The sequence below is a fragment of the Phasianus colchicus genome, chromosome 7 (assembly GCF_987193195.1).
Source record: "Phasianus colchicus chromosome 7, bPhaCol1.hap1.1, whole genome shotgun sequence".
NCBI classification, from domain to species: domain Eukaryota; kingdom Metazoa; phylum Chordata; class Aves; order Galliformes; family Phasianidae; genus Phasianus; species Phasianus colchicus.
In genome coordinates this window covers 19111219-19135717 of record NC_143442.1, presented here as the reverse complement: position 1 = coordinate 19135717, position 24499 = coordinate 19111219, and the positions used below count along the sequence as shown (strand labels likewise).

The 24499-nt window shown below is 45.1% G+C and overlaps 1 protein-coding gene across 2 annotated transcripts; it reads right to left on the bottom strand.

The window, feature by feature from the left end:
- Positions 1 to 1170: 1170 nt before the first annotated feature.
- Positions 1171 to 24184, bottom strand: GAD1 (glutamate decarboxylase 1). Of its 2 annotated transcripts, XM_090144007.1 has the most exons (17): positions 23924 to 24184; positions 22585 to 22734; positions 20914 to 20976; positions 17097 to 17255; positions 16282 to 16524; positions 15414 to 15504; positions 11101 to 11213; positions 9637 to 9752; positions 9470 to 9549; positions 9213 to 9267; positions 8411 to 8527; positions 8190 to 8254; positions 5978 to 6056; positions 4891 to 5040; positions 3910 to 4017; positions 3326 to 3415; positions 1182 to 1542 (listed from the first exon to the last, which is right to left on the bottom strand). In XM_090144007.1, the coding sequence occupies exons 2-17, from the start codon at positions 22652 to 22654 to the stop codon at positions 1369 to 1371; spliced, it is 1773 nt and encodes a 590-aa protein (XP_090000133.1). In that variant the 5' UTR covers positions 22655 to 22734; positions 23924 to 24184; the 3' UTR covers positions 1182 to 1368. The 2 variants fall into 2 exon arrangements, with proteins under 2 accessions (XP_031455351.1, XP_090000133.1); XM_031599491.2 differs by lacking the exon at positions 23924 to 24184 and having other exon boundaries at positions 1171 to 1542; positions 22585 to 22686.
- Between the last annotated feature and the right edge of the window lie 315 nt (positions 24185 to 24499).

The window sequence follows — 24499 nt, the reverse complement described above, 5'->3', positions numbered from 1 at the left end:
ATTTTTGTTCCTTTTTTTTGTTGTTGTTGTTGTTCCAAACATACAGTGAATTTAATTTCACTGAAAGAACGATGCTCATTTAGACTCCCACATAAATGCTACAGACCTTCAGGAATTTCCCCACAGAATTTACTTAAAATGGTCATAGAGATTAGTCCTGACATACAACTCAAAAACAGGGGCCTTGGTTAGCAACCAATATTCACTAGAAAATCATTCAGAACACTGAACAGACAGTCAGACATTACATTTAATAAACTGAAATTTCTAATAGATTAAGGGGATTTCATTATTTGACAGCCTATGTACAACATTAGAACTCCTTAAAATCAGTAAAATTATCTGTAAATTATCATTTTAAGGGCACTAGGATTTAAATGAAAGTGTTAGCTAATATTTTTGTATCTTTTCTTTGGCTCACAAATACACTAAAATACCATAAACATTATTTAGAACTTCAATAATATATAAATAGGATACATTACAAATGGAAGAAAATACAAGACAACTCTTCAGCATGGTAAATCTCTGCGTATAAATAAGCAAATATTTTGTATACCTACAATTCAACAATTACCTTGCTGTAAAACTATTACATTTAAATCCTTTTACACAAAGTCATTTAACAATAATATACACAATCTACACAAATTAACCTCTAAAAATACAGCAATAATATACCTGTTACAATGACTCTGCTACTATTATCCCCGATGTGACACTAAAGGGAAAATACAACTATTTTACTCGAAGGTGCTGTTAGAGATTGCTGTTTCGTATGTGACGGAAGCACCAACAACAAGATTCAATACTGTTATACATTTTCTTTAGCTCCTAAGAATCTACTTTTTAGAAATGTTTCTATGTGTCTATTTTTACCTGGCAGGAAAACCTGTAGCACATTATCCACATCGTTAGTTGTTGAAGGAAAAGTTAATTTTCTTAAAGTGGAAAACATGCTGTGGCTTAGATCTAAGTTCATAACCTCTTTATATATTTATATATATATATATATATGTATATATATATAATTATAGATATATATTTATACTGTACATATATACTGTGCAGAGTTCTTAATTTTCTATTTTCACACTTACTAATTTCCTGCTGACAAAAAAACAAGACCAATCTAAGAGTCAACAGTACTTCAACTTCAAGATAATACATTTTCCCTCAGAAAAGTGATCTACCAATACACATATATTTCAGTAGCCTATAAGTTTTTGTCGCTGCTTAAGGACGTCTTAGGAGATTGAAACTTACAGAAAGAGAATTTCCTTAAAACATGTTCTGCAGAACTGGGTTGAAAAAATAACCAGTACTGGAAAACAGTGAATTAGAGAAACGAATAACTCATCCATTGCACTACAGCTCCTGCCCCAATCTCTCTATTTCCTCAATGAGGAAGTCTATGTCAGACTTAGTTGCTGCTGGGTTTGAGATGACCATTCGGAAGAAGTTGACCTTATCGCCCTGAGGCTGATATCCAACCATGGTAGTACCTGACTCCATCATCAGGGCTTTGATTTTCGGTGCCACCTTTAGATTTTAAAATAGAGGGAGGGGAGGAGGGACACAAAGAGAGAGACAGAGAGACAGAGACAGAAAGAGAAAAAGAGACTTTGAGAATTTTTGTTTCTTCTTTGAATATCACAAGCTGTCTAAATTTAGGGAAAACAAAAAGGAGTGAAACGGACAGTTTAGAAAAAGCAATATAAGATCTGTAAGAGAAAAAGCTGGAAACTTCAGTGATTGAGTATTTGAAGTAGAATTGACAATTATAATATTAATCTTCTAAGAAATCTTTTTAATTAAGAGACTAGCAGCATCCTCGTATATTCAGAATGCCATATTTTAATACATCTAATGTATATAGTTTGTATGTGCTGATTAATTTTCGTTATTCTTATATTCTGAGTATTTGAGTGAGAAGTACTGAATGTGCACAGTTCTACTACAGCCTTTGGATAAAAGAGATATGTATAATTCTGATGTCAAGAAATGTTGGGGACGAGAGAGTGTTACTGTTTTGTTGTTTTGTTTTTGGAAAACTCACTCCAGAATCAACTTTATGAGGGCCATGGATGTTTTCATGAAAATATATTTATTCTCAAAGTCAACTTGCTCAAGGGACAAGGTAGGAACAGCAGAAATTTTTCAACAAGGTCTTTGTTGTAAGGAATATTTTCTGCTAGCATAAGCCATGGAAAACTTCCAGCAGTTTTGCAGTACTGTGCATTTACCTCTGTTACACTTCCTCACTTTAATTTATAAGAAATACTGTTCCAATAGTCTTAATATGCAGTATTAGGTGAGCCCAGCTATGCCATCCAGACCATTCTGCTCTACTGTCTGCCAGCCAAGGTCAGAGCTCTGGTTCGTAACTGTTTTGCAGGATGCTTTATGATGGCCTTTAACAATTAAAATGGTCAAATAAAATATTTCATCCTTATTCCCAATCTTATCTAACTCCTTTTTTTTTTCCCTCTCATTTTAGGCAATTTCTCTAACTCTAGGTTGTCCCAGGAATGTCTGTTTTCTTTCTGGGGTGTGATGAAGACAAAAAAATCTTTCACGAAAGCTCCCAACTTTGTCCATTCTTCTTCTTTTCCATACATAAAAAATGCAATTCATATTTTACAGCTATAAAATAATTCTGTTGTCTCCCAAATTTACTTCATTCCACTTCTATTTGTCTAAAATGCTACTACAATTTTTTTTTATTTCCCTCAGTTCCAAAGTAACAGAGAACTTCTCTGGTGGTGCCTCTACAGTACCTTCATTCCCCTCTACCACTTCTTTAAAAATACTGTCCCAAAGTCTTCCAAACCATATTCATTTTCACTTAAATGGAGTAATCAGTCAAACACTGGAAAATCTCCTGTGACCAACCAAGAGTTCCTAAAACCAAAATAAAAATCTGAGAAAAGACTTGCATGATTCCCTGCCTTATATCTGCCCCAGAACCTTCAAGTAATTACTCTTCAGTTTCTCTTTCTGAAATGCTGCCCTGTTCAAACAAGGTGGAGATGTCTTCTGTACCTAGCTACTTTTTAAATACTCTTATACACTTTTGGGACCACAGAAGGAATAGGAAACAAACAGACAAACAAAGCCTGATGGTGTTCTGTCTTTTGTTTCATAGGGAAAACGTGACTTCAACCCCAGCTAGAGATAAATATCAAAGCCATAACAAGATCTGGGAGAATGTTGGTCCTAGCATCTGGACCTTGAAAACACAGAGACATATTATTTTTAATAAAAATAATACTTTGGCCTGAAATAGCAGACTATACTTTTGCATTTATCATAAGCCTCATACCCTGTGCAGCTTTTCTCGTCTCTCATCACAGTCTGCCATGCCTCTGAGACTTGGTGGAATATACCAGAAACATACATTTGTGTGCTCCGGCTGCAAAAAGAACCAAATACATACATCAATAAAGTAATACAGGTCGGCCGTGTACTCTAATATACTTTAGCACAGATCTGGAAGCCAAAAAAAAAAAAAAAAAAAATTGCAGAACTAAGTTTTTGCATCTGCTATATTAGATTCCTTATACATTGTCTCATTTTAGCATCCTAATGCCATCTGGCAAATGCCTTCTACCTTCATGCAGTGTTACAGGAAACTGCTTTCCAGGCTCCCTAAATGGGCAATTCTATTTTCCTTTTCATAGTCAGTGAAGAGACAATATATTTACGTTATTCTATCAGAGACTTTATACAATGGCACTAGTAACACAAGATATAGCAAAAGCAGCAGATTTGCAGTGAAATACATGGTGGCACCTGGAATCTCAGCATAAATAGATGACATTAAGGTAGTCTTCATGCTTTACATTCATAAATTACATAATACATAAATTTGGTCCCTACATATGGGTTAAGTGAAAGTAAACTTACCTCTCCTTCAAAAACCATCTCAAATTCTTCTCTGTTTTTTATTTTAGTATAGAGATATTCTGCCAGTTCCAGGCATTTGTTGATCTGATTTTCAAATCCCACTGTACCCTGTTTTAAAAAGAAAGTTAGTATTAGTTACAGAGTACTTTTTCTTCCTCAGATGCAATCATCTTTTCGGAGAGATTTCACTCTAAAATGGCTTCAGACATATAACATTTAGTAGAATTAATTTCTAGCAATTTAGAAGTAAAGTCAATCAGTTGCATCAGAAGCAGCTAAGTGGGTCAAAAACTGTAATCACCATTGGGTCCTGTTCTGTTTCTAAGAGTATTTATTATGTTAACAGGAAAGACTTTTGATATTTTTAATGCAGTATCTTTAGTTCTCTTTTCTTCAGTTTCTAAAAACACAAACATTAAGTCTTGTTTTCTCAGTTCTTGCTGAAAGACTGCAGAGATGGAAGAGAATTCCAACTGAAATAGTAAGATTTGGGAAGTAATCTATTTCATTTAAACAGTTTGCAAGAACTCTGCATTTTAAAAAGCCAGCAAATAAAAGCTTGTCTTCTTAAAGTCATTTGCCTACCTCCTGCTCTTTTGTAGCACCTGATCTTCTGAAAGATCATAATCTCTTTAAAAAGATGAGTGCTGATAATAAATAAAATAGGAAAAACAAAACTTTTTAAAAGTACACTTCTGCATATGAATGAAAAATTAAAAATAATAGAAGCACACTGTTATTCATTACTATACTGCAGGAGTATTCCTGAACAACATTGACCTAGTGACTTGGAAATTCTCTTTTTCAGCCAAATGAATTGATGGTTAACATTGTTTTACTAGCTGAATGGTTCTTTTCTGACCACGTATCTGTGTGTGTACAGGTTGTGTTTACACAAGTATTAAAAAAGCCTTCCATTGCATTAAACATATAAATAAAATAAATAACTTCTGATGTTTTCACTGAGCTTTTATGATTTACCTTTGCCTTCCACATCAACCAGAATTTGAAAATGTCCACATGTCGACCACACTGTATTGCCTTATCTCCAGTGTCATAGGATACATCATACTGTTTGTCTTGCTGGAAAAGATATCCTGCACACATTTGATTGCAGCCTTGAAGTATACCCTGTAATGAAAAACACGTACATACATGAAATATATTGCATTTGTGCATGTCAGTCTGTATGTATTAATGATATATAAAGTTGTATATCAAATATATACAGAAGAAATGCTTTTTAAATGGACAAATTATGAAATATGGACCTTGTTTTGTAAACCTGAGACATAGACAAGATTTCATAACCTAAGGTGTTTTCCTTAGAACTTCCTCAAATGCATTTGTATTCTTAATTTCCAGCACTTACTTAGTTCATTTCATACGATAAGGCTGTGGTTTTAAGACCTAAATATTTGATGCATTAAATTACATAGTAGGTTACAGTTGCATCCTCTCAGGGCTGCATAAAGCTATAAGAAACGTAGAAAAAAAATTAAAGTCTCCAACTTCATATTTTGTCCAGTTTAATGACACTTGAAACTAGTAATGATTATAAACACTAATGATCAAACCTGGATGGTTTTTGCTTATCAAGTAAGGAGAAGAGGTGCATCACAATCACTGCTTTTAAAATGATGGCCTACAAACCAATAGGAACTTATAAATTATGGATAAGAGTCTACACAGAAAACACGAAGGAGAAAACTCCTATATGTTACACAGAAACTTAAAATACAGTGCAAGATAAAAAAAAAAAAAGATCACAGCTGTACATTCTGTATACCAATGGAACAAAGAGGTAGGTGCTCAGATGAAGTATACGAGCATAGCTGTAGGTAGTGTAGTTAGTGTAGTTAGAATATGCAAAGATCCAACAGCTGAAGATCTGACCCATATTGCTTACAACTTTGACAAAAGAAAAATACAAAATAAAACAGACGTACAAGAATACCAATTTCCTAAGCACAGTATAAACCCAAATCATCATGCACTATTCTTTTGAAAAGTAGAATTTGATAGTTACAATTTTTTTAACTGTTTAATTACTAAATATAAAGCAGACCTTCTCCCGGACCAGAATGGCAGAACACTGCAACAATACTCCCATCATCTTGTGTGGATTCCAAGTGACTGAATTGGCTCTGAAAATAAATAAATAACATACACATTCAGATAGGTCTGAAAAAGAGAAATTCAAGCTGGAGTTTGCCTTAGTTATCTGCTTTGAGCTGGAAACATACAGAGTTTTTAACCAGCTGATTTCACTATGGAGATTATTACTGTCTCAGGTCTGTGTCTCCTTTCCCAGCTGTACTGTCCAGTAAAGGAGATTTTCCTGTTGACTTCAAATATCAGACTCCTGATCAGTTCATATTATTATTAATAACAGCTAATTGGTGTCAGACTGCATTGATGAGCTGAAATAACAACTTTGTCCCCCCAGAATCCCACTTTAGAAACAGTACTAACAAAACTAACAAAAACAGTGTGGACTGGGTGATGGGACAAAGAACTAAGGAAACAATCTGGAGCACTGGAAAAGTACAGTTATTTGCTGAACAGTTGATGGAAATATAAAAGTAAAGGAAAATTCACTTTGAATGCTTATCTGCTCTTCCAGCCAAAAGTGGCCTTTTCTGTGCTATCTTGCTAAGCCCATGGACCGTTAAAAGGCTATAAAACTTTATAATCCTACCATTCTGTGTGTAAAGGTTAAGACTCCTTATGTGTAAGCGCAAGTGGATGCACAAGATCATCTAATTTAATTGCCAAGATAAGACATTCTATATTTTTAATATATCAATCTAGACAGTTTAATGTTGATGCTAAAATAAATGTACCAACATAATATGTCCACTGACCTCCTCACCCCAAGCTATGAATTACCAAATATCTCTCAATTCACTGCATGTTCCAGAGAAGGAAACCATATAAAGATATTTAACAGACTACACATGTGTTCATGCAATCATAGAACCATAGAATATCCCAAGTTGGAAGGGACCCATAAGGATCATCAAGTCCAACTCCTGACTCCACACAGGACTTCACAAAAAAAAAAAAAGACGACATACCTATGGGCTTTGTTTAGATGCTTCCTGAACACCAGAAAGCTAAGTGCCACATTTCCCTGGGGAGGCTGTTCCAGTGATTGAACCTCCTCTTGGTGAAGAACCTTTTCCTGATACCCAGCCTGAACCGCTTCTGTCACAACTTCTTTAAACATCATTGATTGAAATTTCAAAGAGCTCTCCCCCACTTCTACCCCCTGCTCCCAGAGAACCAGCACAACTACAGTTCCTGTTTCAGGTAACATGGCAATTCATTCACTCCAATCTGAAGACCACATATTCCATAAAGATTCCAGATACAAATCCAACCTCCATCTGCACTAGGCCGGATAGGAGCATATCTCAGGCAAAAGAATAGTGTGGCTTAGGCTGCATCTGCAGGGTGTACCCTCTTTCTAGAGCCTCCTTAGGCAGTATAGACCAGCAGGTTAAGTAGGTGTGCCAATTAAACTTGTGTGGGTAAAATAAATTGTTTTTACAATATTAATTTCATATTAAGATATGTTGCCTGTGGCTAGCAAATTGGATTTGGCATACTGCTCTGCTGATTCAGAGTTCTCCTGCTACAACATCCTATATTGTGCCAGAATCCATATGTTTCTCCTACCAGTCCTGCCATACATCATTCTTTCTTACAGTACAAGATGCCCACCACTGAGAAAGTCTATTTAAGAACTCCATTCACTGCTCTCATTTTATGCTTTTAGAAATTGTCCACATTTGGCACAGTTGTCTCAAGGAAGGAATTTGGTGCTTATTAGAGAGAATGTGGAGAGAGCTTGTTTCAGATCTTCTTTTTACTTCCCTGGAAGCTGATACTTGCAGTGATGGGGAAGATCTTATGATTCTGGTTCTTCATTGCTATTCTGACTTTTCTTCAGATGAGCAGCATTTTATGACAGAACAGTTTCAGCAGAAATCTGGAGACAATTTTTATAATCCTTAAAAACTATGCCTAGAACACTCTCCTCTCCATCTTCTGACAAGCAATATCCTTGCCTTCCTTTGAATCTCCTGAAAACTTGGCTTTCACTGATGCATATATACACCTCACTGTTGTCTCCTACAGAATTGTTTGTCATACTTCTAGTTAATTTAATATTTAAATTCTTTATTCCAGCAAATTCATCTTTTCATGAATTTGTGCAATGTCATGTACCTCACTAAGTTAAATAACAGGATTACTAACAAAGTGTGTAGTACCTTTCTATTCCATTCAGTTTATGGCGATGCTTTCGGGACATTAAGAGTCCACCTCCCCAAGCAGCCTGGAAGGGACAGGAACAAAAGAGAAGATTTGTCATTCTGAAAAGCCTAACATATTTTAACTTACTCAGGATCTAATAAATATTTTGTTTCAAGACAAAATATGTAAACCTAAATCCTCCATTGCCTGACTAATAACATGTCAGTCAGTTACTTACATCTACATGCAGCCAGAGGTTGTATTTTTCACATATATCTGCAATCTCCTGTATTGGATCAAAGGCTCCATAAACTGTTGTGCCCGCAGTTGCATTTACAAAGAGAGGAACGTATCCCTACAATGCAAATAACAGGATTATTTACAGAACCCAGCCTCTTTCAGGAAAAACAAAAAATGAAAATCACGATTTTGAATTAGATGAAATAAATGTGAACTGCAGCTCTATGGAGTTTGCAAGTGTAAAGAAGTTAAGAAATCAAGAACAATCTTGGTAGCATTAACTTTGGTGGTTTTATATAAAATGGTTAGATTTCTCCTTGCAAGGAATAACAATAAATGCCTCAAAATCAAGCTTACTGGCTACAGTTACTGACCCTGCACTCTCACACTTGAAAGCTAAGGGAATTTTTAGGATTATCATTCAACAGAATTTTTGATGGTTTGACCAAACATCAAAGTTTGGCAAAAATAGTTTTAATTTCTCATTTTAGCATTTTTTCATGTATTTCCAAAGAGAAGGTTATTTTTAAAAGTCAAAAAATACAGATGTGAGACAATATATAAACAAACAAACAAAAATTCTTTAAACAGTAAATAGAAATCATTGCAAGATAATTCCCTAAACAATACAGAAATACATAGTTAAACAGTTGAAAAATACTATTACAAGATTTATATTGTTTTAATGTATTTGTTTAATGCTACCTGTCAGCCTTCCAAGGAAGAGGTATCACATTTTATTAAGCCAAACATTGAAGCACTATTAAAAACAAACAAACAAACAAACAAAAAATACAAACCTTTTGTTTTGCTTCCAAAATTTTTGCTTCCAAATCAGCTGGTATTATTTTTCCTCTGTAATTATTGTAAAAACAAAGACAAAGAAAACTGAAGATTGTATACAGAAATACTAGATACAGTTGAAATAACTTAATAGCATTTTCTCAACAGGTGATTAGCAACTTGACACACTGTATTGAACCAGCCCTTAAGTATACTAAAACAAATTTAACAGATGAACACATTTAATATATCAAAACATTAGCATCCAACTTACCTTTCATTGCACTTTATCAAAATTACATTGTCTGTTCCAAACCCAAGTGCAGCTCCAGCTTTCTTTATTGAGTAGTGACTCTGCAGGAAAGCATGTGCATATGGAGGGGTCATTTAATAACAAAATGTACACCAATAAATTGACAATTAGAAGTGTGTTAAGCTCACATGTTCTGAGGTAAAGAGAACCAGTTTAGGGACTGCAGCCATGCCTTTGGTTTTGACTTCAGGGAAATATTTGTAGCGTGCGGCCATTATGCTGTACATGTTGGAGATGGCTCCTCCTATGAGTAAATAAACAAATGAATACTAAAATAGTGATAAGAAAAAATGAATATTATACCAAAGACACACAAGCCTCGTTGGCATTATCAGGGAAAGTGGCAGCGAACTATGAAAAGCAAATCTCTGAAAAGCATGGCATCTGTCTAAGTAGCATAAGAACAGATGCTCTAGAAAGTTATATAGGCTATATACCAATAGCCTAATCTATCATCTCTTTCAATTGCTATTATTTTGTAACACTTTCCTAAAATTATCAGTTTTCGTTGCACTGCTTTTGCAGGACAGCTTCTTGTTAGTAAGAAAAATGGGAAGTTATCAAATTCTCTCGAGGCTAAAGTCAGGTACAGTATAGATTTATCCCATCTCATCTGTAAATGCAGAACCAGATGCCTAAAAGGTAGGTTTCTCCAGCTAAGGTAGTAATCCTAAGCTACCTTCATAGTGAGTTTAAAGAAAGAGGCACTTTGCAGGCTGATGCAACTAGTATATTTTGATACTTCTGAGGAACGTGAGTTGAAGAAAAAAAACATTTTTTTCTCTTTCTTTTATTCTACAAAAAGCCCAGTCCAGATATCTTAGCTGTACAATGCAGGCATCAAGATTTAGTAAGAAGAATCTCATCTATAAAGTTTAGGAGAATTTATTTCACGAGTATTTCTTCATCAACCAGAACACTGGGCAAAATTTTTCTCACAGATGGGACTAGAAATCAAGCAAGAGTGCTTTCCTGGATTTTACACGGGCTGTTCCAAGAGGAGAGGTGAAATTTGTCCTTCATTCTCTGAAACAGGATGGTCCACCCCTCACCCAGAAACCTGGAGTACTGTTGGGTGCCCATGTCCAGACAAGGACCTGGGGCTTCCACCTGTTTTCCCATTCTTATCTACCGATTGCTGATAGCTTTTATACAACCCTCACAGGAAGACAACTGTGGCCTGTTCTTCAGAACCAAACTTCGGGAATCCAGCTGGTTTTCTGAAAGTTACATGTAGCCTCTTTTTCTCAATAGCAGGACGTGGCTCTGGAGGTGAGCAGCTCGAGAAATGAGGCACAACAAAGAGTGTTTAAATGCCTAACCATGTTCCAGAATTTGTAATCAAGCTTTAAAAATGTTACCAGTGTTCTATGTAGCCATGATACATAGCAATACTCAAAAATAAAAATCTCTTTTTTCTTCTTCGTGGGATGCTTGAAAAATGCATATACTTCAGGTGGGAAATTCCTATTTGTAAAACTCTGACATGTTGCTTGATATTTCACACAGAAAGTGGATATTCAGACAGAGCTTATGGTTATTTTAACTTTTGAAATTTTAGCCAAGCCTCCAAGCACAAGAGAAAAACCCACCAGGTGAGAATATTCCATCACCATCTTTATTCGACCATCCAATAATCTCTCTCATCTTTCGAAGTGTTATTTGTTCCATGAGGACAAAAACAGGGGCAATTTCATACGTAAACCTGTATGGGTAAAGAAAACAAAACAAACAATTAAATACAAATTCAAAAAAAACCAATTGCTTCAGATTCCTAAAAACTTTCCTGTAATTCAAGGATCTGATATTGCAAACCTCATGCAAGCAAATATCCTCAAAAAACAATATGTGAAATACTGGTCTATAAAGACCTGCAATATCAATAACTACTCTATTACAACCAACGTGAGACCTATATTCACCATCACAGAGCTTCTGACTGCTATGTTGCCACGCATTTGTCTCCCAAAGTGACAATTCTTTATTAAAACAGTGAACTTCAATGAGCTAACCACAGTCATAATTAGAACTATTGAGCTAGAGCTCCAAAGTCTAAATACAATTAATTACGTGGATTTATTCTGTTGATGATCTCCAAGGACAACTTATTTCTACAATACCATGTGATCAATAACTGTCAAGAGTAATTATAAATGATGATTTTCTAATTACCAATTACAAATACAAGACAGCAGTCAACGGTTGTATCCATTTAATGAAGGCAAAAAGCAGTGCATAGCCTGGCGTGCCATGATGTCACCCACAGAACTGCGGATGGAAAGTGACAGCCATACAACCACTTCTGGGGAGGAAGCTACATGGATAAATTGCTACTGCTGTAAATAAACTAAGTGTTGGGTATGCCAAGGAAAAAAAAGAAATAAAAATATAGATAGATAGATAGATAGATAGATAGATAAGGGGCGGAGGGAGAGAAAGAACGCAGGAGCAGAAAGAAACTAAGCATTCCAGCTGTGATTTTTAACAGAATCTTTAGGAGGATGACACCCTGACACTTTGGAACTGCATGATCATTTCTGTTTTCAATGTAAATAATTTCACCACAATTTACATGTGGTTTCTTTAATACTGAAATGACAACGAGTATTATTATGGCAGACCCTAGGGGCACAAGCTATTCCTGAAAGCTTGCATTTCACTTATGTCTACATTGTTTAGTTTAAAATAGTAAAGTTCATATCTTTGCTGACAGCTGTCACTGCTACTTTGAGAAGCAAAAAATATGATTTCTTTTGATTTTATCATGATCAGAACTGTCAGAGACAGACAGCTGAATACCAATCTGGAATTTGGGTGCTACCAGTGATTACAGAGACATAATATTAACAAACCAGTTGATGTCTGCAACCTTCTCAGTATAAAAAATACCGCAGTTCATTTTGTTCTGTGTTTTTTCACAGAAAACCCTTTGCTGAGGCACATTCCAAATTCCAACCTCTATTTAGGCAGAATGCCTTCTGAAGCCACAGGAGCTCAGCAGTGTGCTGTGTAGCCTATATACAAGACAAACTGAAGTCAAAGTGATTTTCTCCATCAGTTTAAATGCATTTTGAATTTTATCTGGAAACCTGGCACGTTCACCCCTATGTGCCTCCTGAAAGACTTCGGCGTTTATACAAGTGCACAATATTAAGCGAGATCTTTGTTTATAAAATACTAAGACATCACATGGGAAATTGAAAATGTACCAAAAACCCAAGTAAAATAGCGTCTATTGATTTTGTTGTGCAATTATTTTCTGAGTCCCTGAAGTCTGACAAAGAAATTAAAAAACCACAGCAGATGGCTGTAAGTAATAGGGCAGCGTAGTTATGTTAGAGGACGGCTGCCGTTTCAAAAGTCATGTCTTGCTCAAGGTAAGCACAAATCGTTGCCTGTCTTAAACTTGAATGATTTTGAAAATTTCTGTAAAACTCAGAAAATGTGTTTCACACCCCATCTCCTGATTAAACATATTGATTTCAATTTTGGTATGCAGTTACAGATGTTTCTACAAATCAACAATAGTCACAAGCCCTAGGTCTTCACTAACAAAAGAAACGAATGGGTTTATGTTAGGAGTGGCCATGCTGACTTAATTCTTTGCTCACCTAGGGGCAGGTGCATTTTTATCGTGACAAATATAAAGCATTGTATATCATTCTTATATGTTACTTTTTCATAAGCAATGATGCATAATACTATCAATATAATTCTCTCATCTTAGCTACCAGAGGCATAAAGGGAACTTCCAGATCATACTATTGCTCTCCAGCCCCCAAGTGAGAGATGCCCAGAGCTGACTGAATAACTGCAGCATCTGAGGATTCCAGCAAAGCCCTATGCTCGGTGGTTGAGCTACAAATAGCACATTGGTATGTTATTTCCAAGTCGATGTGGGGAACTTAGTACATTTAATTTAATCTATTGTCTTCACAGTGACATTTAAGGAACAATGACAATATAATGACAATATAATATTTCTTAAGAGAATGCAGATGTTTCTGTTACTCAAAATTCTCTTGGGAAAAAAAAAAAAATCTATTCCTCTAACTGAACACTAGTATTTTAAGTACTCTTTGCAGGTGGAAAAGGTGGAAAAGAAAAATGGCAAATGGAAGACATTCCCTACTGCAACCAAGCATTACTGTTGCATTACATGGTTGTGCAATTGAAAGGTGAAAGCCACTCCTAGATAAAGGTCAGAACCTGTTCTTCTGCGCTGGAACGCTGCTCAAAGAGCCGCTCCAGCCACTGTTAATAACCTTGTCAGCACTCTGAACTCATATTTTACAAACACCTTGCTTCAACCATACTTGCAATTACTGCATTACTCTAAGGCACATCATGTTGACCTTGGTTGGCTGAAAAAAAAAAAAAGCAATATACCATTTTCCATTTGGTAAACCTCATGCAAATAAATAGATGAAGATACTCACAGAAAATTATTTGCAGGATATGTTCAAGTAAATGGATCAGAAGTTAACTTTACAGAGCTAGCTATTCAACTACTTACTCTTAAAACCAAAATAAGAAAGACAAAAGCAACCTCATTAAACAGTTGCTTTTCAGAACTGAATAAATGTGACGTTCTTAATAATGATGGCAACATTTCCTAAGGTTATCACAGCCTGCCACAGAGCTGAATTCTGATATCCCTTATCATATTCGTGCAATTTCATTTATTACAAAAGAAGAGCTAAGCTGGGATAACTCAGTCAGTCGAAGAGAATAAGGCCTGCAAAATGATGCTCTGAAGCTTGTTTTTGACACAGAGAGACAACATTTAAACAATTTCAAAAATGGAATCAGAAACATTTTAGCTTTTACTCGTGGCGCTGAGAATTGCTTTACTATTAAAACGTACACTGGTGCTGTTTGTTTTGCTTTCCCAAACAGCTTTTACATCTGAGTATTTTATAATACATTATATATTTCACAATAACACTAGTTGAAAAGATGATAACTGTAAAGGGCAGGTTGGCTTTGACTGGAGCACCTGATACTCTTTTCCTTAGTGCTAATGGGGAAATGAGGAAAAAAGCTCATGTTCAGATCTGCAGCTACATTTCTTGCATTCTGCCAATAAGCAGCAAGGTACCCAGACTAGAGGCAGCTTTACAGTTAAAACACCCTCAACAAAGGGTTAAAGGGGAAGGCACATTTTGGAATATATAGAAATCAATGCACAAAAACTACCAGGAAGTTTTCTTCGTGGGTTATGCTCTTCACTGCAAAAATTCAGCACAATAACTTGCACTTACTTTCATTAAATTGATTAATTTTCATTAATTTCATTAATTAAGCTTTCAATAATATCGAGGTAAAGAAAAACTAGGTAGATTTCCCACTGGCAGATTTTAGATGTAATTTACTTTTTAGTGCTTTATTTATTCATGTACTGCTTTTACAAACCTTAGTCTGGGCAATTCCTTCCCTATCACCACATTAACTTCCAGTGATACGTTTTAACCCTTTCGAGGCCACCCAGAAGCAGCACAGGGACAGGTGATGGCCCAACTCTTATACATCAGAAGCCAACAGGAGGACAAGCAATTGTTTTACATAGTTTGTGTTCCACTGGTACTAATGTGGGATTACCCAATTTAAAGACAAACAATTAAAAAATATATCTGGAGAAGATCTACAAGAGTGATGTGAGAGATGAGAATTATTTCATCTTGTTCAATAAGGATCAGGTTATTATTTTTATATTAGAATTGGCATATTTCATTTATGGTGTGCACTGGGATATTTGGGTTTATCGGGACTGTGAAACGGTTACAGTCTATATGACTATTTGCTCTGTATTACAGTCAGGGGAGACACAGCAAATGGCACTGAAGCGCACGTCTGTCGCGACAGGCGACAGCCAGCTAAGCACAACCCTAACGCGGCAGCTTACATGTTGGTGTTAGCGGTGGATGTCAGCCACTCCCCCGCCAGGCCGATCATGTCCAGGCCCGTGGACAGCTGATTGAAGAAGCGCGGGTGACCTGCAAGGGAACGAGAGCAGCTTGGAGCGGCTCCGTCAGCTCCGCAGCCCCGAGTTTATCCCGTCTGCCACAAATCGCAACACTCGCGACACCGCCGGCGGCGCTTCCTAAACAACCGCATAAATCTAAGAGCGTTAGCATCACGTTAACGGACGTTTCTATCACGAGAGCCCCTCAGCGCTCACCGGCACAGCTCGCCATCGCCGCGACGCGCGATACGGGGCGCTATGCCAGGAGCCACCCCGCCACCTCCCACCGCCATCCGAGGGAGCTGTGCCGGGGGAACGGCACCGCCGTGCCAGCGTGGAGCTGACGGGACGGCAGCGGGGCTCCGCGCTCAGCGCAGTGCCAGCGCACGGGCACCGCGTCAGGACCTGGATGGATGGGCGGCTCCGGGAACGGGCTGAACTCCGCGGGGTTCCCGTACTGATGATTCCTGGGATTTCATTCTCTTTTGCACTAAACGTCTGATGAACATAAAGAAGAAAAACTGCAAATTCAGTGTCATTTATGCTCTCATTTACCTAATGATATTGCTCCCCGGAGGTATAGACAGCTCGCATTTCATCAAGTGAAGGAGATTACGTCCTAAAAACGTGTTTCTGGGCTCTGCTAACAGCGCCGGGCGCTGCACCGGGGACAGTGGGACAGCACGGGCCCGGCAGGGCCACTTCTATTGTCCGGGACGGCCCGACTGGAGCGTGCCGCGGGACAGAGAGCAGCCTCAGAGCGCCCGGCCGTGTGCGTGACCGGACCCGGTACTGTGCGGGAACCCACCTGTCCGCACCCCGTACTTGAGCGTGTCCCGGCAGTCCACCAGAATCTGCTCCAGGGACTCGGGGTTGTCCGATAGCTCCAGGTTGAAGCCCTCCATGCCCTCCAGCAGCTGGTGCGGGTGGTGGAAGTCCAGCACTTTGGTGGATCTGTCAAACGTCTTCCTCACGTAGTTGAGGAGTATGTCCACGACCTCCAGCAGGAACTGCATAGTCTGCTCCTCGCCATTCTTAGCGGGCAGCAAATCTGCGGGCAAAGCAGCCGTCAGCTCCCGCTTAGGGAGCGAGAGGAGGAAGTGAACAGCCCCCGGCCGCCCACAGCCATCTCGGCTCCTGGGAGCCGCGGCCCCGGCTCAGCGCTGCCGGAGGGGACGGAGGCACGGTGGAGCCTTGACTACCTGAGGCTGCTGGGGCCGATCGCCCGCTGGGGAAGGGTCCACGGGAACGAGCGGCAGTGCACCGCTACTGGCTGCTCGTCTCCCAGAAGCACCCAAACCCCAACAACAACAACCTCTTCCCCACCCTCCCCATCTCCGGTCCTATACTAGCAGCCACAGGCCGTTTATTGCTGATCTACTGAAGGGGAAATTAATTAAATACGAAGCTGCGAGCTGCCTCTGGAGTGACCCCGGAGGAACAGCTGGAGCTGAACTGAAGACGATCAGCCCAAAGTACAGCAAATTGCATTTCAAAAAACTTTTAAGCACCGCCAGCGCGGCTCTCAGCGAACACACACGCACGGCTTCCTCCAAAGCTGCCCAGTGAGCAGCAGCCCGGGCTGAGGCTGGCAAGGGTGCACGGAGCTGCAGGAGCGCTTACCTCGGGCATACAGGTTGGAGAAGTCCGTCTCGGTGCGGCGGAACCGGGCTTCCCGCTCGCTGTTCTCGCACGCCAACAGATTCTTGGAGGACTGCCGCTCCTTCAGGGAACCCACGATCCGGCTTTTGTCTTCCAGGCTGTTGGTCCTTTGCAGGAACCCTACATCGTTATTGCAAGGTGCACAGGTCAGGGTTTTCTCGCTTCCCAACATGTTTCGAAATACCTACAGCAGCTCTCTAGATAACAGTTCAAAGCAGCGTTTGCTTTGGATCTGACTAATGAGGTCAGGAATAAGAGTATTTATGGGGCTTATTTGCCTCCAGGAGGAGAGCTCAAAATGCCATCAACTGCAAAAACCCAGCCATGCAAAAAACAAATTTTTGTCACTTAGTGCAGTGGTACATTCTTATTAAGTCGATCAGACAGATTCCACTTCAGTAATCAGCCACTGGAAGAGAGTTCAGGATGAGTCAATGCTATTTCAGCCTGCAGGCGAAGTTTATGGACCTAACAGACAGGGGCAATGATGTATGATGAAAATCAGGGCCACTTTGCTTCTCGTGGTGCTCACACGCACAAAAGGCACGGGAGCGGGCGGCCGTTCTGCAGCGTCCTCCTCGGTGCCCTAAGGGCAGCGGCAGCACCCACCGCGCCCACCTCCCCGCTCACAGAGGGAAAGGTGCCCGCGGCAGAACGAGCCCCAAAGGTTCTGCCACTGCCCTCGTCCTCCCTAGGGGCTCCGCTCCCACCAGCGCTTAGGGCCTCGGCTCCCTGCGATACCAGGGTACGGCCAACAGCCGCTTTTCAGGGTTTGTCCCACTGAATTAGATGACGCCTGATAGAACACCCGTGGCGCTGCCCTTTCCTTCGCCAACGAAGGCAGTGGATTCCGACTTCCCGGCGGTGCGGGGTGCCTGGAGCAGGCGGCAGCAGAGCCAGGGCTCGGGGCGGCCATCGCGTTCTCTGCGGTTTTGTTTTGATTGAGGAACAGCTGAGCCCGAGTTCCTCCGTGCTCGGGACTGATCGGCAGAAAGGAACACTTTGGGGCGAGGAAAGCCAGCGCTGGAACTTCGCCCCCGACGCCGCTTCTCCCCGGCGCTCTCCGCTCCCGGCCGCGTGTCCCGGCCTCCTCGGGTCACAGCTCGGGACCGACGGGCTCTGTTTGTACGTAGCTGCGTTGGTACCACCGCTAACTGTCCTTGCAGTCAGTCAAGGGCTCCCACTCGTTAGGCGGACGGCTAACGCTGAAGCTGGTGCAGTTTAGCCTGAATTCCGGAGCGCCCATCTTTCCTCAGAGCCGTGGCCTCGCTTCGCTGTAGTTTCCCATCCGTTCTTCTTCCCGGCTCCGCGCGAGGCGAGTGCCGCTGGGCCGGGCTCGGGATGTTGCTGAAGGCTCTGGCCGAGGACGTTCACACTGCTGGTGCTGACCGGGCCGCAGGGAAGTGCGGCAGCCTTGGCTCGTGGCTCCTTCCACGCCCGACAGGGCCGCGTCCGTGTCCCGCGTGGAAAGAAAACCACACAGAGATTCAGAGAGAAGCAAAGCACGGCCTGCTGCCAGGGCCGCCTTTCCGGTAGGGACGAGGAGCGCAGTGCTTCCCAGCAGGGGTGCACCGTGCCCCTCTGTCAGGCGTTCCCGTCGACGTGCATGAAGAGGCCGAACATGTGCAAGCAGAGGGAGGGCTGCGATGGAGCTCCTCGGGCCCGGAGCGACCGCAGATCTGCGTGACCCCACAATCGGGGCTCGGCAGGGACGGCCCCGCGGCTCCCCACTCAGCTGCGGCCGCGACTCCGCGTCCCGGCTCTCCACAGGCAGCGTGAATCCCGAGTGCTCCGGGCACGAGCCGAGCTCCCGGCATGCGCTGCTCGCGGCCATCAGCCGGTACCGAGCAGCTGCCGACGCACCTGAGCGGTTTTCTTACGCCGGGTATTTCCACCGATCCCAAGGAAATGGTTCCAGAATCGGCCCCGGCAGCGCTGCTAATTGCAGGAGCTGTGCACGCGGCTCCGGACGCAGAGAGAAAGCTGTCTGCACTTCATACGCAGTGACAGTCTCTGAAACCTCTTTAAAATGCTATTATTATTATTATTGTTGTTTTATAGTAGCTCTCTTCAGACGGTGGCTATCAGGCAGGTAAGGGGCTCATCCTGACGCCGGTCCGTTGTTAGAGGGGAAACGGCACATAAATCTCGGGTATGTAATTACCGGTAATGTCAGGCACCAATACACAAGCCACCCTTTGTTCAGAACCCGCGCTCCCTGTGAGCTGAGCTCTATTTCAAGTTCGCATTCTCAAAGCGAATCGATTTCTGCGTGACACAAAAAGGAACGAACCCGAGGCGCTGCTCTGCCACAGCTCGGTGACGGCTCGGCATTTAGTGTCGGAACAGCGTCTTGCGAAAGGCACGGACGAGGAGATAGTGGCTGTAACAGTTTGACGTTGCCTTGTTTCGCACGTGTGATTAGGGGTTGGCAACCTTAGCGCTGTGCTCCGTGTATTTCCCGAAGGCAGCATTCCCGTCCGCTCCGCGGAGCTGGCACATCCCGGGCTGAAGGCTCAGCAGAGCACAAAGAGTAGTTGCGACCGAACCTCCCTATTCCCAACCCCATGGGCATGGGATATTTGTCTCGCCAAACAGAAGGAAAAAAAGCCAGAAAAGGGAAACAAACAAACAACCCAAAAAACAGAACAAACCCCACAGCATCCGTGCTGGCTTTGATTTCCCTTCAGAAAGCCAGCACTACGCGCTCCTGCCGTTCTCCGACCCCAAGCGGTGCTGGGGCTCGTCATTTCCAGTGTGTCTGAACCTGCACCCACACAAAGGGAGCTGTGCTGTCCCCCCATAACCCCGCTCCGGCGGCGCGCAGCGGGCCCAGCAGGGCGTTACTGCATCAGTGCTGCTCGCCAGGCTAAATTAAAACGATGATGAGAAGCCCATCGCCGCAGCAGCTAAGGGGAACGCTCCATTACACCCGGCCCGGGGCTATTTATAGAGCCAAGCGGCTGTCGGTAATGTGCCTGCGGGTGTCGATGGGATCACTAATACGTCCCAGGTCACGCACTTGCACCCTCGTCCTTTTTCAGTCCAAACTTCCACGTAACGAAACGTGTAGCGAGTGAGCTTCGGCTCGGGAGGGGAGGGCAAGGGGCTCAAGTATGTCATTGCTTGGACAGAACGTCCATTTCTCTCCCCTGCCAACCAGCAGAGAGGCAGTAGGGGAATGGGAAATCCCGTCCATATTCGCAGGGCACAGCAGAACGATTCTTGCCATCATAAATGAAGATCAGCCTGTTTGTCTCCGAAAGCGAAAGCGCCGCTGAGAAATCCGGAGCAGGACGACAGCTCGTTATCTGCAAATGAATCTCCTGCTCTAACATCGCGATCTGATTGTGCATTTGTTTCCCTTTCTGCGTTCCATGTGCCTGCGCGCTGACTGGCTGCCAGCGCTATCTTACCAGCGCAGCACGCTGACGGATTGCTCTTTAATAAGGCTCTCGTTAATCTTTCTTCCCCAGGAGATCCGTATTTTCTACTCCGATAAGGCTGAACAATTTCAGACGGAGAGGCGGCCAAGCCCCCGCTCGCCCCCCGCTGAGCCCCGCTCCCCGCAGGAGGGGCGGAGGGGCAGCGGCCGTCCCACCCGCGCCTGGGCACCTGGGAGCGCACCCGGGGCGCGGCGCTGAGCTGCCGAGAGCCCGCCAGGGGGAGCCCGAGGCCGGTGCGCCCGGTGCTGGGGCGGAGGGGTTCGCGCCCCGACGGAGCGCGGTCGGAGGGGCGTGCCGCAGCTCGGGGTGGAGCGTCCCGCGGGAGGACTTACCGCATATCTTCAGGCCGATCTTCCTGGTGCATCCGTGCGCAACGCCGCACCACGAGTCGTAGGCTGCAAGAGAGGGCAGAGGCGTTGCCTGGTGCGGCGGGATCCCAGTGGGACCGCGGCCGCGCCCTGCGCTTCCCCATCTCGTTCCCTCCCCGACCCGCCGTTTCGGCGGGCAGCCGGGACTCCTCCTCCCCGCGGCGACAGAGCCGGGAAGAGAAAGAACGGCACCTGGGGCCGGAGCATCCCATCATGCACTGGCGGGGCTCCAGGGAAGTGGCAGCTTGAAATAAAGTGGCGTGAAATAGGGTCACAGACGAGTTCAGGAATTAATTGGGTGAATAATAGTATTCGTCTCGATGAAGGGACGTGGCTGGCTGGGCCGGGGCCGCGCTGTCGGGCCGCCGGCAGCCGTACCGGGGACGCCCCGTCCCGGCCCTACCCGACGCCCATTGCCCGCGGCGGTTCAGCCGGGCTGCACGACCCTAAGCGCCCCAGGAAACGCCACCGAGCGGCGAGGCCGGCTCCTGCCTGGTTCAGCCCGGCCGGCCCGACGGGAACGAATTCTTCCCCGGCGCCCCGGCCGTGTCCCGCCGAGACAGAGAGAGAAGGGCGGCGGGGCTCCCACCACGGGCCCGGGCTGAGGTGGAAGGAGAGCCCGCTTCGGCCCATACACAGTCGAGCCGCGGAGACCTTTCCTTCCACGCCGGCGGCGGAGCCGTGAGACTGTCGCTGGGACGAGGTAGAGGAGTACGGACCCGCCGCTCCACGCCCGATCCCGCACCACCTCCACGGGCGGTGGGACGGCCGCAGAGATGGCGGACCCGAGCGGGAGGGAAGAGAACGGGCCGGATCCGGGCTCAGTGAGCAGCGGGGAGCGCTGTCGGGCCCGGCAGAGGAACCTTCCCGACGGGGTCGGGCGGTGCGGTTCTTGCGCTGCCCCTCCGTGCAGCCCTTCACCCCGGTGGAGGCAGCCTCGGCGCTCGCCCCCTCCCCCCGACCGTGGGACAATGACAGCCATGGCTCATCGCCCCGACAGCCTTTCCAGGGTAAAAGCGGTGCCCTCTCCGCTGTGCCTCTCAACCTTTCGTTTCTTCCTGCCGCCCGCTCTTTGTCTGTGGCTCTTTATAGCACTGAGCCGTTCTTTTGAGTATTTTGGCAACCGGCAGGGCCGTCAGCTGATCCCACATCCACCTGCAGCAGCCTCCCCTTCCCACTCGCACCTCAGTAACTAAAAGCGAATTCAGAGCAATTAGGAATACAAGGCTTTGAAAAGCTGCAATTAGCATCCCAATTTCGCTTGATTATAGGCTTCAGCGCGGGTTGAAAGGAAGCGCTAGCATTAGCATTTATAAAATGTGCGAGGGGGAAGAACTCGCTTTGAGCCACCGCTGTAACTTCGCCCCTCTACGGATTCGTTTTCCCCCCGCCCCGACGACATCCCCATTTTTTCGGCAGCCCGCGGTGAAAGAAGGGCTGCGTGGGGGCTCTCACCGCCTCACGGACCCCGCTGTCTCCGGGAGGCGGTTCCTTTGTGTGAGCACTTCGCGCACCTTGTCTGGCGGCGCGGAACGGGCGGCACTGATCGATCGTTTCGTTTGGAAACGGGGCTTCCCGAGCCTGAGCGGAGAGAGCCTCCGAAACGCTTTAAACGAGGAAAATAATAAAACCTACTTGTAGGTCGTAAATTGGTTGGGGCGGGGTCCGGAGCGTCGTTGGAGGACGAGGGAGCGGAGGAAGCCATCCTTTCAGAACAGCCCCAGTGCCCGGAGTTCGGCTTTCCTTCGATATTCCTCCGAGGGCGAGTGGGCAGCGAGGAATTTACTGGAAGGAAGGAAGGAAGGGATAGAAGGCGCGTTTAGTAGCCCGCTCTTCTGGAGGACCGCGCGGGGGGGCGTGGATGCCGGCGGGTGGGAGGCGGCGGCCCCCGGTGAGCAGCGCGGGTCCCAGGACAGGTCGGGCTCCCGGGCCGAGTGGGGCTGCTGGGCGCGGAGGCGGCCGTTCCGGGGCCGACGCGCTGAGGGTCACGCAGGGAAGATGCCTCGAGAGGCTGAAGAGCAGCCGCGTCCCCTCGCTGGATGCCGAGGCGCTACCCCTGCGCCGGAATGACGGGTTTAGCGGACCGTGAAGTCTATCGCAATTATATCGGTGGCCACTGAGCAAGGCGATGAGGTGACTCGCGTCAAATGGAAACCAATGTGGGGAGCGGGCTTCGAAATGACTGGCCCTGATGATGACCTACAATCCCAACCGCAGCCCATTGCCGTGCCTTATCAGCCGATCCCCGAAATACACGCCAGGCTGAGCGTCCTACCGCTAAACCCCCGCCACAACAAAGGTGCTTTTTTGCCTAAGCCCAACGACACGCGTCATGCACGTATGTGTTTGCACACACGTTTCAGCAAATCAGGGGCAAGGCACGCTCCGGCACGGCCCGTTTGCCATGCAAGCTGCCGGTGCTGATGGTACGAGGCGGCCGGGGGAAGCAGACCGGCCCCGATCCCACCAGATGTGCTCCTTCCTCCACCCGCTGGCACTCGGGTGTCGGCAGAGAACGGCCGGGTCAGTGTCCCGCTCGTCCTTTTGTCGCCGTAGCTACCTGCGATTTATTTTATTCCCCTTGTAAAGAAAATGAAGGTCGCGGTAACGAACGAGCGCTTTCTTTGTTAGCTGCTGGTTTCACGTCGGTAGCTAACGGTTCGTTGCCATTGTTGGGCGGATTTACATCTCCGTGTAAACGCAACGCATCGATAATTTCAATGGTAAACGGGTATTTCGCTTTTTTAAGATGAAAAAGAAAACGGTCATAAAGGAGAAGCGATTCTCCAGACAATGCCTGGAAGCGAAGTAACAGGTTAACGCGATGTCTAAGGCGCTGGCTGTCTCGAAATACCCGTTATCCGTGTGCAGCTACGACAGCGATCAAAACCAAATTTAGGAGAAACAAAAGCTCTGGATCCTGAAAGCTGTTCTCAAAGCTTTGGAAATAGGACGCGGATGAGCGGAGACTTACCGAGGGGCGAGCGGATCGCCGTGCTACCGGAGCCCAGGCAGCAGCGCGACTTCAACCGGGAGCGACTCGCCGCTTATAAACTCCGCCAGAAACGACGTCGGAATACCAATCGCGCGGCGGAATTTAATGCGAGCTGACCTTTTTTTTTTTTCCAGAAGTACTCGGATTTGCTTTTTTAAAAGCGTGAATCGCCGACTGAGCTACTTCGACGCAGGCATGAGTCACAGAGCTGCCACCGCCCCCTCCGCGCCGCTCCGCACGGGGCTGAGGCGGAGACTGGAGGGGCGGCCCCGCTTCGCCCCGCCGCGCAGGCCCCCGGTCTGAGCCGGCCCCCCACGCAGGGCTTGCCGCCTGGCAAGTCCCGGTGCCGGCGGCGCTTCCCGCTTTCCCTAGACAGCGCCGGTTCGCCCCAAGGCCTCCGAGCGTGCCGACGGGCGGTACGCCGCCGGGCGCAGCGGCGTGAAGGCGAGGCGACCGGGCTCACCCCCGGCCCCAGGCTCCGGCCCGCCCCGCACCCTGCTTCACCGCCTCTCTCCCTCCGCCAGAGGGTGGCAGAGGCACGGGCACCACCGCTCG

Excerpts from the sequence above, each read along its gene's own strand:
- GAD1 (XM_090144007.1), bottom strand. The coding sequence starts at position 22,654 with ATGGCTTCCTCCGCTCCCTCGTCCTCCAACGACGCTCCGGACCCCGCC. Across the intron at positions 16,525-17,096 it reads CTCCAACCTGTATGCCCGAG|ATTTGCTGCCCGCTAAGAAT; the intron begins GTAAGCGCTCCT and ends CTTTGCCCGCAG. Across the intron at positions 9,268-9,469 it reads TTGATAAAGTGCAATGAAAG|AGGAAAAATAATACCAGCTG; the intron begins GTAAGTTGGATG and ends CAATAATTACAG.